Source organism: Genypterus blacodes, unplaced genomic scaffold (genome assembly GCF_046128005.1).
Source record: "Genypterus blacodes isolate CSIRO-AG114 ecotype Tasmania unplaced genomic scaffold, CSIRO-AGI_Gbla_v1 ptg000028l_1, whole genome shotgun sequence".
NCBI lineage: Eukaryota > Metazoa > Chordata > Actinopteri > Ophidiiformes > Ophidiidae > Genypterus > Genypterus blacodes.
In genome coordinates, this window is record NW_027466841.1 from 3,538,010 (window position 1) to 3,552,435 (window position 14,426).

At 48.6% G+C, this 14,426-nt stretch overlaps 4 protein-coding genes and 1 long non-coding RNA gene across 5 annotated transcripts in view; 2 read left to right on the forward strand and 3 right to left on the reverse strand.

The window, feature by feature from the left end:
- Nucleotides 1–8: 8 nt before the first annotated feature.
- pgls (6-phosphogluconolactonase) lies at nucleotides 9–2,615 on the reverse strand. The gene is made up of 6 exons (XM_076144005.1): nucleotides 2,542–2,615; nucleotides 1,648–1,927; nucleotides 1,449–1,556; nucleotides 1,264–1,365; nucleotides 620–760; nucleotides 9–488 (listed from the first exon to the last, which is right to left on the reverse strand). Exons 2-6 carry the CDS (start codon nucleotides 1,909–1,911, stop codon nucleotides 342–344), a joined length of 762 nt encoding a protein of 253 aa, XP_076000120.1. The 5' UTR covers nucleotides 1,912–1,927; nucleotides 2,542–2,615; the 3' UTR covers nucleotides 9–341.
- LOC142993360 (uncharacterized) overlaps nucleotides 9–14,426 on the reverse strand; it is a 109,676-nt gene continuing 95,258 nt past the window's right edge. Inside the window, exon 2 of the long non-coding RNA XR_012961115.1 lies at nucleotides 9–188. This is a non-coding gene — a long non-coding RNA (uncharacterized LOC142993360). The remainder of the gene's footprint in view (nucleotides 189–14,426) is intronic.
- On the forward strand, nucleotides 2,900–8,323 carry LOC142993560 (uncharacterized). The gene is made up of 8 exons (XM_076144342.1): nucleotides 2,900–3,330; nucleotides 3,431–3,494; nucleotides 3,607–3,724; nucleotides 3,983–4,688; nucleotides 5,742–6,019; nucleotides 6,659–6,813; nucleotides 6,906–7,011; nucleotides 7,083–8,323. Exons 1-8 carry the CDS (start codon nucleotides 3,035–3,037, stop codon nucleotides 7,706–7,708), a joined length of 2,349 nt encoding a protein of 782 aa, XP_076000457.1. The 5' UTR covers nucleotides 2,900–3,034; the 3' UTR covers nucleotides 7,709–8,323.
- LOC142993358 (uncharacterized) lies at nucleotides 8,544–10,595 on the reverse strand. Its single transcript, XM_076144004.1, has 4 exons — nucleotides 10,217–10,595; nucleotides 10,030–10,133; nucleotides 9,660–9,732; nucleotides 8,544–9,580 (listed from the first exon to the last, which is right to left on the reverse strand). Exons 1-4 carry the CDS (start codon nucleotides 10,494–10,496, stop codon nucleotides 8,922–8,924), a joined length of 1,116 nt encoding a protein of 371 aa, XP_076000119.1. The 5' UTR covers nucleotides 10,497–10,595; the 3' UTR covers nucleotides 8,544–8,921.
- On the forward strand, nucleotides 10,656–13,817 carry vac14 (vac14 homolog (S. cerevisiae)). The gene has a single exon (XM_076143995.1). It carries the CDS (start codon nucleotides 10,809–10,811, stop codon nucleotides 13,161–13,163), a length of 2,355 nt encoding a protein of 784 aa, XP_076000110.1. The 5' UTR covers nucleotides 10,656–10,808; the 3' UTR covers nucleotides 13,164–13,817.

The window sequence follows — 14,426 nt, forward strand, 5'->3', positions numbered from 1 at the left end:
ACACAGGATTAGTGTGTAACATGTGGTCAATATTTTATTTGCCAGAACTTGAATATGTATAATGTAGTAATCAACATTGCTGCCATACAACATCTAGGTAGTGGAATGCTCATTATAATAGATTGTATCCTCAGTTTTACTGACACAAAATGTCCAGAATGTCTAGAGTACAATACACTTAAGCTTTTCTTCACCAGACTCCTTCCTATCTTCATATCACACTGACCTACATAAGCCACCGATGCTTTCAAGTGAAAACAGGAATGTGCAGAACTCATTTCCAGTGTCTCCACTCACAGCCGCGTCCCCATCCTGCTTGTGCTTGGGGGGAACCGGAGGCTCTACAGTTTGGCCCCCGCGCCTGGTCTCTCCACCTGGATTGTGAGGGAGGCGGCTGCTGGGTCGTCCAAAAGCCAGAACAGCTCGCCTTTAGAGGGGGCGACACGGGCTGCTGGGAGCGCCGGACCCTCACTGCCCTCCAGCACCTCCTGCAAGACAAAGATCATGTTGGAAATACTGGATCCTAAATTGCCAAATGAGCCTGTGAATCGCCACGACCCAAATGACACACATGAGCATTCTAATATTCCACATTTGAAACATGTAAACTACTAATTACCTTCAAAACAGCTGCTTTGCTTCCCCCTGTTGACACAAAAGCCACACAGCGAGCAGCGTTCACCACTGGAAAGGTCATAGTCACTCGCTGGGGCGGAGGCTTTGGAGAGTTGCTGACGGGGGCCACAATCTTCTCTGTTTCCTAAATGAGGAAGACACACACACACACACCCAAACTCACGCTGATCATCTATACTGTGTAATGAATACAGTCCCCCCAAAAAGCACCAAAGTGGAACTGCGAGCCAACAGCACACAGTACGTGACATAAATAAATAAGAGGTAACATGAAGTAGCACAGACAGTGAGGATGAGGATGAGCGTGAAGCACACAAGATCCAACAAGTGCTTCAATGCAAACCTGTCAATGATCCAGACTTAGTGATTTCTCCACTCGCCCTTATCCATAAACATTCACCAAACAGGTGGAGTTAAAGCAGGTACACCGACACATGACATCACACATATGACTGGAGAAGCACAGCAACACTTCCATGCATATCTCTTGTACATGTAGCTTTCATTCTTCTGTACACCATCAATAAATGCTACGCCACAGATTTTAAAACTTCATCCAAATCCAATACTGCATTCTTACACGTATGCCGTTTGAGTAGGTGTTGAAAAATAAGGTGTGGCTCTCACCTGGAGGACAGGCTGGTCTGGGAAGAGGGAGCAGGTGTGTCCATCGGGGCCCATACCCAGCAACAACAGGTCAAACACAGGCAGGTCTTCAGCTTGGAAGGCCTGGATAGAAAAAAGAAAAGGTCAGAAAAAGGATCCAGCCGCACAAACGTAGCAGATATGAGGGAGATCAGTCGTGTCTGTACCTCCTTCAGTTTCCGAGCATAATCCTCAGCACACTCGTGCAGCAGCAGAGAGGCGTCGATGGTTAAGATCCCACTGTCAGGGACGTTGATCTTTGAAAACAACTGATTCTGGAAAAAAATCAGCAAAGAGGTTATAAGGGGTTAAATTTCAGGTTGATGAATTGATGGCGGATGTGGACAAACGTTGCACAGCAGACACCTTGTAGAGGCCGTAGGTGCTCTCGGGGTGGCCGAAGGGAACCAGCCTCTCGTCACAGAAACCAACAATCCACTTGCTGCAGTCGAGGTCAGGCAGGGCGGGCAGCTCTTTACCGAGCATGGACACCAGGCTGCCTCCGGACAGGCCCAGCGTGAACCTCCCGCGGGCGCCCACGGCCTCGGCGGCCCGAGACGCCACCAGGCGGGCCAGGGCCGGGCCCAGCTCGGCCGAGGATGGGAAGACGGCAACTCTTCTGCAAGCCATGACGCTGCTCTGCTCTCTGAGGGGGAAGGAGGAGCAATACACAAGGAAGTGAAACGCTGCTGTTGAGCAAGGCACCAGGAAATGACAGAACATAATAAATCACAAGTTAAAGAGAAAATTAAGAGTAAACAGCTTGTTGACTCAGCTTTATAGTGGGGTTTGTTTTTGTTTTTCCAGGGTCTGCATCACTCATAGCTGTGCACAGATGAGTGCATCCCGGACTATATTAACATTTACAACTCCAAAAGTGTTAAAATCGTATTAACCCTTTATTGTATTTGTAAAATGTGCAATTTCCCTGTTTTCTGCCTTCAGCTCTCCATTTAAACCTGCTGTACTTAGACTCGTCTCCGATTACATGACACAAACAACCGGTTTACTACAACTGCTGGTAGTCGATTATCATACTTTAAAAAGAAGTGTGCTATTTATTGCATATTTAGATACTATAGTCCATTATTTACCAACCAAAGCTGCTAGTCTACGTTGATCACTGTATTGCAGTGTTCTGTGTCTTATATAAGCAGCGATACGATTGAATTGGTAGTTTAATCAAACCTGCACATTAGCAATTATCGACAGCTTGTGGCAAATTAACCTTTACGCTAAATATGAAGTTTATTTACTCACTGAGAAATTCAAGTGGCGCTTGTCATGTGGAGGATTTTCTGTCGGCGCATTTTAATGCGATTACCTACTTCCTGAAAGGAGTTTTCAACAGCCAATCACAGTCTGAGTTTAGATCGCGTTGCATTCTGGTTAAGGGAGTTCCCGAAAATCCGGATATAAAAGTAAAAACAATTTGGAATATTTATTGATAAAACGGGATCGATAAAACGTAGAATATGTTTATGTATTTCGCGTGGTTTCAATTAATACGAATCATTTATTAGAAACTGTACATAAATAATTCAAAGTGTATAGCTGATGATGTGGGTGTAATGAGTCCTCCACATCGCTAGATGGCAACAGTACGCCCGCTTTAAGTACAGGAGTTTGGAGACACTTGCGTAGCTTGTGGCCATGCTCACATAGCTCCTGTCGTACACATACATGTACACTTGGCACAGTCATTAAAGCCGTCAGCGCGTCCGTTCAGTGAGTACTGAGTGTGAATCCAACAATGATGTCTGCCGCCTTCTCTTTCCAGTCGCAGCTCGTCTCCATCATGGACGCGCTATCGAAAACAGCTGTGTTGGAAATAAGCAAGCTGGTGGAGATCGAGTCAAAGATGCTGAAAATAGAAATAACTCGAGGACGGAACGAGATCTCGTCGCTCACAGAGAAGCTGCATCTGATGGAGAAGCTGCTGTACATGGCGCAGCGACACCGGCAGGACGCGGCGGGACATTCGGTCCCGTGCCCGGGGGAGGACGGAGCAGAGCTGGAGCCTGACAGAACCGGAGCAGCTGTGAAGGGGTAGGTTGGCCTGTTAGACCTGAACCTGGACCTCCGTCAGCACCTTGGCAGCCACCTATCAGCTTTATCTTGATGTGATCTTTGGTTTATTGTCTTCCAGTGAAAATCCGTGGGAGTGCACAAGTTCCAGTTTGTATCAAGTTAAAGAACCCGCTGCAGCTGGAGTACGTCCTGCATGTGCCATCGTATAATAAGTGCAATAGCATGCAGTATTTTGTTTTATTTATGTGTTGTGTTGTGATTCTTTGGCAAATTCCTCTTCTCCTCTCGCTTTAGATCCCAAACCAGGCAGAGGAGCCTCCTGAGAGGATCGTGGTGAAGGAGGAGCCGTCAGAGGTGGACATCGGGGACATGGGGGACAGAAGTGCAGAGCGAGATGAGCCCGGGGACAAAGGTGAGTGTCGCCTTTATGTGATAAAGGTTGTCAGCCAATCACACAGCCGTGTTATAAAGTTATGATCAGGTCATTAATGTGTGCATGTTATTCACTGTATGTGTGATCTGAACACACGCATTCATGCTCAGTATGATGACGTCTCTACGGTGACATGTGCCTGCATTACCGCTGTCAAATCAGCAGCCCAGGGTGTATGGATCTGATTATTTGTTGTGTGTTTTACATTGTGTACTGTGCTTGTTATGCCATCAACAGGAAGTGATGCAGTCGCAGAAACCCAGGAGAGGAACGTCGGTACTATCCCCAATCCCAAACCCGTCCCAGAGCATCGGCATCTTATGTTCACTGACAGCTTCGTCGTTCCGAACACCCAGCTACCCCCGGCTGGATCAGGAAGGAGGGAGATGCACTGGCACCCGCAGCACACACCCCCGCGGGCAAACTCTGAGACTGGAAAGTGCTTAGGTCAGAATATGGCCTCTCAAAGCTCCGCCATGGGAAAGAACACAAAGATCCGCAACTTGAGGAACTCTGGCACGAAAAGATTTGGCTGCTTGCAGTGTGGGAAGAGCTTCAGATGCTTCAGCCAGCTGGAAATACACCAGAGAAGTCACACAGGAGAGAAGCCGTATAGATGCACACTGTGTGGAAAGCGATACGCTCAAAAAGGGCATCTGTACACACACCAGCGCACACACACCGGGGAGAAGCCATACCGCTGTCCTGTCTGTGGAAAGGGCTTTATTCAGAAATGCACTCTAGACATGCATCAGCGCACACACACGGGAGAGAGGCCGTTTGTCTGCAGCAAATGTGGCAAAGGGTTTACGAAGAACTGCAACCTGAAGAAGCACCTGGCAGTACATAAAGATCTCTACGGGCAAATCTACAGCCTCGAGTCTCGAGCGCCGGCTGTCCACTTTGTGACGCATTCAGGCATGGACGCTCTTCAAACGTTGTAGTCGGTCAGGAAACGTTCCCGGCCAGTGCAGTGAAATCTAATAAACACGTTTTGTTCAAGAGTACAGTTGTGCATAACCAGCTTAGATTCGTCTAATGTGGATCTGCCAGTGCTGCATTTCCTCTCATCTCTGTCTGCAGCCCAGCTGAGGGCCGGCTACTTCCAGAAAAATACACTTTAAGTAAAATGAGGCACTTTGTGTGAGTAGATTCTTTTAAGACTGAAATCCATAATTTATTTTTTAAATGAAATAATGTAACTTAATGTGTGATTCACTGTTTTCAGACACATTTATTTTGGATAAACTTGCTAATTGTGAGCTGCTATTGACTATCCAAATAAAATAGTAAAGGTGTGTGTGTGTGTGTGTGTGTGTGTGTGTGTGTGTGTGTGTGTGTGTGTGTGTGTGTGTGTGTGTGTGTGTGTGTGTGTGTGTGTGTGTGTGTGTGTGTGTGTGTGACACACATCACACATGAATTGTCGAGTAAATGTTTGTGGAGTGTGTGTTTACGTAATCCTCTTTCCATATCGATTATCTACAATTTGTGTTGTGATCCCTCGGCCTTATTCCATTTTATTGTCATAGATTAGATAAAATACACCTTCTATTAGTCCAACACACACACACACACACTTGAATAACAAATACTTGATCATCTCAACAAATGAGCTTGAATGGTAGCATTTGGGCAAAGAGATGCAGAAGTTTTCGCTGTGAATGAATTGAATCAAGATTAAACAGGAAGAGGAGACAAAACAATAACATTAACAAACAATACCTCTCTGTGCGTGTGTGTGTGCCTGACGCCACGTTGTATTGTCGCATATATCACAATATATACAGTATATAAGAACAGAATAAATAAATGCTCTTATCGTTTTTATCTCCGCTGCAGCAAAGCAAATCCAACAAGACCAAGTCGTCCGGCATTGCACGTGACAGTTAGTTACCCACAATCCCTTGCGACAGAGCTGCCAAGCACCACTGCTTGTTTGGACTCGAATGCGGTGTCGTTACGCAGGGAAATCTATCCAAAACCGTCTCTCCTGATATTCCACCTCTGCCGACATGATGTGCGACACCGCGCACCGGAGCTTCCAGACGCACTTAGCCGCGATTCTGGACAAACTGACGAAGGCGGCGTTGGCAGAGATCAGCGGCCTGGCGGACGAGTGCTCCTCCGTCCTGCACGGCGAGATCTCCCAGCACAAGAGCGAGAACGAGGCGCTGAAGAAACGCTGCTACTCCCTGGAGCTCCAGCTGAGAGCGGCGAGGGACACGCACAGCTACACGCCGAGTCTCAGCTGCGTCGGCCGGCGACAGCACGCAGGTGAGGGGCGGTCTGCATGATCACACACAGATCAGACTCTGGATCATGGTAGACCGCTTGTGTTTGTGTAGTGTGTAACGTTACAAGCAGCCTGTGATCATAGAAGCTTATGGAACCATCAGTGTTTGGCTTTATCCATCACAGATTCATCTAATTAGCCACTACAAACTACATGTACATCACCTCTTTATGTAGAATGAACGAATCCTGTCTGACCTGTGCATATTTGAGAAGTGTAGATTAAACTTTCATGTTGCACATTCAGGTCAGGGAGTGGATAAGCTACTGAATATATACATATATATATATATACAGAATATGGTTTCTATGGTCAAAACGAAAGGAGTAACGACTCTGTTGCTCAAATCTAAAAGGAGACCTGGCAGTGACGAGTGCATCAAATAGTTTCCAGAGCTACTCGATGTACAAAGTCATCCAGACCAGACATACGAAGCATCAGGGATCATGTGTGTGTGTGTGTGTGTGTGGGGGGGGGGGGTTATTCAGGCACCCCCTATATAAAGCAAATCTATATTTGATGTTGCTGATGGCTGCTCACTTTACAACTGCCAGCTGGAGGTCGTAGGTCACCCACTGGCCCTATGTTCTTTATTGTGACGCACCCGTTTGTCTTTGAAGACCAGCAGCAGCAGCAGCAGCAGCAACAGTCGGCTCCAGCCATCCAGGGCGTGTATGGGAAAGACTGGTGCATGGACCTGTGGAGGGAGGACAAGCTCCCCCCTCAGAGGAAGGAGACCCTGGAGCCTCCTGCTATAAGAGGCATGGGGCCGCAGGTCAGTCAATCCTCTAACTTCTCTCCTGCATATTGTTCTTTAATATTCAAAAGTATTTAAAGGTGTTTGCTATGTCTGATGCTGCGTTGTAGGTGATCAACTTGATGGATGGAGAACCTGATCTCATCTTTGTCAAGGAGGAGATATATGAAGATCTTCCCATCGGACAGCAGATGAGCCTCTCAGATAACAGAAAAGGTATGTTTTGTTTTTAATATTGTATAAATTCTCATAGTTAGTGTTACTGAGCCGTCCACTGTGATTGACAGGTGCTGGCATCTTTGAGGAGGACACCAGCATGCTTCATCCCTCTGTCAATGAGCTGCAGCAGCTTCACTCGGGGGAACTAAGTAACTTCCCCATGACGACTGACAGTCAAACACAACAAAGCGCACAGCCGACACTTATGGACAAGATCATAGATGACGCAACCATGGGCGCTCTGGTTGAAAGTGCGAATCCCCCCGCTGCCTCGGTAGGATACTTGGACTTCACAAACCACGGCCACATGAACGCAACCAAGGAGCCGACAGACGAGACGAAACCTGTGAAGCCGCTGAAACACTTTGAATGCTTGTTCTGCGGGAAGATCTTCAACTATCTGAGCAGCTTGAAAGTCCACATCAGACGGCACTCGGGCGAGAAGCCCTTCAGCTGCACGGTCTGCGGGAAGAATTTTGCTCAAAAGACTTATCTGAAACTCCACCAGCGTGTACACTCGGGGGAGAAGCCCTACAGCTGCCCCGAGTGTGGCAGAAGCTTCTCCCAGAAGAGCTCCCTGAACATCCACCTACGGACGCACACGGGCGAGAAGCCGTACAGCTGCGTGGACTGTGGCAAGAGTTACGCGTACAAGTACGGCTTAAATCACCACCAGTGCTTCAGCGCCTCGTGAAGACTCAAAGTCTAAATTGAAACAGGGACATTTCCTGTGAATGTTGCTCAAACTTTGGGCCACAAAGCTGAAACGAACAATGTAGACTTGACACCAGCTATATCATAGTAAAGCATGTGTGTGCGCTGTACAGATGTGATGTCAGGTTTGCCAGATGGTGTTATGTTGGTGTTGGTGCACGTCCCCCCCCGCCCCCCAAAGCAGGGAGGGGTCGCCGCCGTCTATTCACACCCAACCTGTTTTGCAGTTTGAAAAGCTGGACAAGTGGCGGATTAATATCTTAGCTGATCACAAGTTCACTTCCATTGCATGTTGTACACGTCTGACCGAACAGGTTCTTCTGTACATACCACAAGTTATACCAAATAGTTACTTTGAACATGTGCTTCCTGTTATGGAAAGAATTTATAGACTGAAATCTACCTCTTCATCATTTAAATGTACCTCACATCCATCTGCTTGGGTTTGGTGTTAATGTTCTAAATGCTGATGTGAACTTGTCATGTTGAAATGACTCAAGTGTACCAGAAGGCTCCCTGGTCTAAATGGAGTTATTCTTAAAAAAAGTAAAAAGTAAATGATCTGTATTTGTCATTGCTGTAAAAAGATAAACCGGATTTTCTATGTGGAGGCAGTAGAAGGCTCAGTGGGTAGAGCTTCCGCCTGGGAACCGGAGGGTCGCCGGATCGAGTCCCTGCTGAGGTGCCCCTGAGCAAGGCACCGAATCCTCAATTGCTCCCCCCTCTGCGAAGGGTGGTAATGTAATGTTAGTCGCTTTGGATTAAAGCGTCTGCCAAATGATCGTAATGTAATGTAATGTGATGAGTCAAGCACGTTTGTTTCTCTCAACTTTAATTTTATTTTAATAGAGGGAATCCTAATACACAATTATCTGCACCAACAAAATATACAAACACGACAAATTCCATGTTCAATCAAAACATGAATGAATGAATGAATTTCCCAACCAAAAAAAAGAGAGACTAACTTTAACAACAAAGTATGACCTAATTTTAAAAATGCCTATTGACAAAGTTGAACATGTCATGAATGACTGATGAATTTAAACTGGGAGCTAAACACCACAATACAAAAAAAGACAGGATACTCTGATCTACTCCTTTCAAACATAAAACATTTCATGTGCCACATCAACAGTGACAACAGTAAATTCATAAAAGAACAGGCGACATTAATCTGTCATCACAGCCTCCTACATGTGAATCAGCAAATGCTTTTTGAGTTTCGAGTTCTTGGGGAAGGACTCGTTGCATAAGGGGCAGCCGAAGGTTTTGTCGCCATGGTGGCGGTGCATGTGAGACTTCAGGTTCCCTTTCTGCGCAAAGGTTTTCTTGCATTCAGTGCACTCATAGGGTCTCTCCCCCGTGTGGATCATCTTGTGCATCTTCAGGCCCGACAGGGTGCGGTAGTTTTTCCCGCACACGTCGCACACGTGGGCCGACGCCCCGGGGGAGACCGGAGGGGCGCAGTTGTGCTTGTCTTTGTTGTTCTGCCGTACGAGCTTCAGGCAAATGCTGCAGTATTTTGAACTGTGCGACTTCTTGTGCTGCGCCAGTGCCGCCTTCCGGGAGAAGTTCTTGCTGCAAATGTCACAAGAGTGATTGCGGCTGAGTTTTAATTGATCTTTCCACTCGGTAAAGTCGCTGGGTATGACTATATCCTGGATGGTTTTGATTGCCTCTTCAAATGTGATCATGTCTTGGCTGGATTCCCCCTCTACAGAGTTCATCACAGCCTCATGAGATTCTTCTTGCAAAGGCGGTACATCTTCTTCCTCCTCTTCAACTGGGATGACGTGAGAGCTGTGTTCCATCTCTGCCGCTCCTTTCTCCTGGGTTTCATTGTGTACTTCTGCATAAAAACAAAACACTGAGAGGTGAGTTTTTGCTTGGTACAGCTGTAGCGTGGACTTGTCTGTTCCCTCTCCTACCTCCTGTGGCGACGGCTTCCAGCTCCACATCCTTCCCCACTATGACCTTAGTTACAATGATGTCATCTGGAATCTGCAAATCCATTCTGGGTGAAAAACTGTGGTGTCTTTACACAGCGCCCTCTATTGCGCTTTCTAAACGTGATCACAACAAACATTTGCTTTCTCGGACTTCATCCAGGTCACAATGACAGACGTGTTTCTGAGGCGCGCATTAAGAAAAGAAATAAAACTTACGGTCATGTTGATGAAGTTACACACACACACGAGAATAGCTTATTTAAGTTGTCCATACTAAATTTGAATACATTTACGTTTAAATGAACCTGTATTGACACAGACAGGACAAAGATAGCGGTGGGAGTCGTACCTTCTTCTTGGGGATCCTCTCCACGCTGTACGGGCTGCTTTCCCTCCACAACTCGGGGTTCACGTCTCCCCCAAACACGGCGCCCATGGTGGGAGCCGAAATCGCTGCGGGGGAGAGCAGACAAGCCGAGCTGAGTGAGGAAGTGTCACGGCAGTCAACATGGCAGAACTCAAATTTACCAAAGTACCGTTTCCATCCCGACTCTCCTTCGCGCCGCCCGTCGCCTGCGCCGCCACGCTGCGGTATCTTATCTTCGACTTTTTGCTTTTCCTCAGAGCCGCCAGCTCGCACTCCAAGCTGCTGACTTTATCTTCCAGGGCCGAGTTGGCCGCCATGAGCCGGGCGACCTCCTTTAAGAGCTCGGACGAGTCCTGCTCCACCACTTTGTTCACCTCCAACAGAGCAAACCTAGCGACGGACTCCATGATGGAGGAGAGTTGTGTGTTGAAGGCGAGTCGGCTTGACATTACTGCGGTAACTTTTTCCAACGAGAGAGTTTCTAAACACGGCGTTCTGATGTGACGTTCACAACGGCTGAAGCTAACTGATGCTACAAGAGCGCGGGACACAAACAAACGGCTGCAACTATGACGTCACATCCGGCGGACGTACCCGGTCAGCTGCGCCGTATTACACAACTCTTCCTGTTTGGCTCATGAGACCGTCGAGCTTTGTACAGTACATGATAATAAATGTTCCAGGTCGCGTTCGCAGATACCGAACTAGAAGTCCAGTGTCCAGTCCAGTGAAGCGGATCCGCCGCGAGCGCCGCTGCAAACATGAACCCGGAAAAGGACTTCGCTCCTCTGACGCCGAACATTGTGCGGGCTCTGAACGATAAACTGTACGAGAAGAGGAAAGTCGCAGCGTTAGAAATTGAGAAGCTGGTCCGGGAGTTCGTGGCCCAGAACAACTCCACGCAGATCAGGCATGTGATCCAGATCCTGGCCTCGGAGTTTGCGCTCTCCCAGCACCCCCACAGCCGCAAAGGAGGTCTGATCGGCCTGGCCGCCTGCTCCATCGCCCTGGGGAAGGACTCGGGTCTGTATCTGAAGGAGCTGATCGAGCCGGTTCTCACGTGTTTTAATGACTCTGACAGCCGCTTGCGTTATTATGCCTGTGAGGCGCTGTATAACATCGTGAAGGTGGCGAGGGGAGCCGTGCTGCCCCACTTCAACCTGCTCTTTGACGGGCTCAGCAAGTTGGCGGCAGACCCGGACCCCAATGTGAAGAGCGGGTCTGAGCTCCTGGACCGGCTGCTGAAGGACATTGTGACAGAAAGCAACAAGTTCGACCTTGTGGCGTTCGTCCCCCTGCTGAGAGAGAGAATCTACTCCAACAACCAGTACGCCAGGCAGTTCATCATCTCCTGGATCCACGTTCTGGAGTCGGTGCCAGACATCAATTTGCTGGACTACCTCCCCGAGTTCCTCGATGGGCTCTTTCAGATCCTGGGAGACAACAGCAAAGAGATCCGCAGGACGTGTGAGGTGGTGCTGGGAGAGTTCCTCAAGGAGATCAAGAAGACGCCGTCCAGCGTGAAGTTTGCCGAGATGGCCAACGTCCTGGTCATCCACTGTCAGGTCGCAGACGACACCAAGCTCACCAATGACCTGATCCAGCTGACGGCTATGACCTGGATGAAGGAGTTCATCCAGCTGGCAGGCCGGGTGGTGCTGCCCTACTCCTCCGGCATCCTAACCGCCGTGCTCCCCTGCCTCTCCTACGACGACCGCAAGAAGAATACGAAAGAGGCGGCCAGCGCCTGTAACCACAGTCTGATGAAGCTGGTCACCCCGGAGGATGACGAGGAGGAGGAGGAGGACAGAACTGGAAGCACAGTTTCGCCATCCAGAGAAGACAGCCAGCTCAAAACAGAGACGGACAGTAGTGACATGTTGAACGCGTCACAGGACTCGGTGGGCTTCAGTAACATTAGCTTCTTCACCCCAGCGAGCGCTGACAGGCCTCACGTGACCTTAGACCTGGACGGGATCGTGCAGGTGTTGGACCGCCACCTCCACGATTCCTCCACTGGCATGATGACCCGCATCGCCGTGCTCAAGTGGCTCTACCACCTCTACATAAAGACGCCACGGAAGATGTTCCGTCACACTGACAGCCTGTTCCCCATGCTGCTGAAGACGCTGTCTGACGAGTCTGACGAGGTCATATTGAAAGACCTAGAGGTGCTCGCTGAGATAGCGTCGTCTCCCGCAGGCCAGACGGATCTAAACAGCTCCTCAGAGAGCAAACTGGAGCTCAAGGTCCCCGAGGGAACCAAAATATGCCTGCAGCCTGGCACAGCCACAGACTCCTCCCCCTCCACTCCCAGTATGAACTCTTATTTTTACAAGTTCATGATCAACCTTCTGAAACGCTTCAGTCTGGAGAGGAAGCTCCTGGAGAACAGGGGAGCTTTTATCATCAGGCAGTTGTGTTTGTTGCTCCATGCAGAGAACATCTTCCACTCCATGGCTGACATCTTGCTGAAGGAAGAGGACCTCAAATTTGCCTCCACCATGGTTCAGACGCTCAACACCATCCTGCTGACCTCCGCCGAGCTTTTCCAGCTGCGTAACCAGCTGAAGGACCTGCGCACGCAGGAGAGCTGCGCCTTGTTCTGCTGCCTGTATCGCTCCTGGTGCCACAACCCCGTGGCCACCGTGTCCTTGTGTTTCCTCACGCAGAACTACAGACACGCCTACGACCTCATCCAGAAGTTTGGAGATCTGGAGGTGACGGTGGACTTCCTGATGGAGGTGGACAAGCTGGTCCAGCTCATAGAAAGCCCCATATTCACCTACCTGCGTCTGCAGCTGCTGGACGTGGAGAACAACCCTTACCTGATCAAAGCGCTGTACGGCCTGCTGATGCTGCTGCCTCAGAGCCAGGCCTTCCAGCTGCTCTCCCATCGCCTGAGCTGCGTCCCCAACCCAGAGCTCATGAGGACTGTGGACGAGTCGAAGTACATGGCGTCCACGCAGCAGGCTCTTTCCGAGCGCTTCTCCTCCGCTCAGATGGATTACAACGAGCTGCTGCAGCACTTCGACCGCGTCCAGAGCAAACACCTGGAGGTGCGACACCAGCGCTCCGGCCGGGCCAGCGATCACCTGGACAGGAAGCTGATGTGATAGAACTCAGCGAAGGAAAATCATGGCTGCCCATTCCCGAGAAAAACATTTTGCTGGAAAGAAATCATCAAACTGCTATTAAAGCCAAAAAAGTATTAATTATATTAAAGTCATGTGATGACTTTATTCATTTCTTTGCTGTAATTTGGAAAATATTATGTAGCGCAGAATGGTAAACGTGATTATAGTAATGTATTCTTGACACACACAAGTACTTTGACAATACACAGATCAGGGAGTGAAGATTTCGAGGGTCCACACAAAAAGTTCACACACACACAACCAACATGGCAACGACTTGTGTTGTCATTATCACTGTCAGTAGTCGAGACATTTTCATCTTAATGATATATTCAGGCTGTTTTAAGGGACACACACACCTTTATAGCTTGGCTTCACCTCAGGTGTGTATTTATCCAGATTTGAGATTGAGATTTCCCACTGTTGGACGATGGATGAACTGCGGTGTTATTCTGCGTCGCCTCGTGATGTATGAGGTCATTGTACAGCTGATCCGGAGCTTTGATCGGATGCTTCTTGCTGTCTTTCTTTGCATGTACTCTGCACTCTGATACTGATGCCTTTTGTTTTTAACAAAGATTTGCACATTTGTCATTTCAGTGTGAAAATCAATAAAATAGACCATGTGATTAACGTGTGTGTGCGTGCGTGCGTGCGCGCGCAATGGGCTTCAAAGTTACTTACTAAGTACATCTAACATTTGCAGTTCTCACCAGAGATAAAACACATACACACACACAGCCAAATCACTGTTAAACCTCATGTGCACAATTACAAAGAAAAGGAAACCCAAAAGTACTTAAGATTCAATGCTTCACTACATGAGGGAACTCTTGCTCAAAGTTCAACTTTATAAACTGTATTTGTGTTAGGGCTGCAGTCTGAGGAGCTCTGGTTTCCCCCTCTTCTCTCTCTCTCCTCTTGAGGGTTACCTAATCAACCCATGGTACATACTGTACATGTACAGAGAACATACACTGTACATCTCAGCGCCCCCAGCAGTGTTGCAGGATCTCTCAAAGATGCAGGATGAGATGTCCTACGTGGACGACTCGGTCTGCGCTGTGTGTGGGGAGTTCTTTCCTGACCCGGTGGTCCACTGCTGCGTCTGCTGTGGTTGCAGCTTTTGCTGGAGCTGCTTGGAGCGGTTCTGGGCCCTTCATGGAGGTGTGGAGTGTCCTCTCTGCTTTGAGGTGGACCCCGGGCCTCAGAGAAGGTGCCGGGAGCATGGAGAGAAACTAT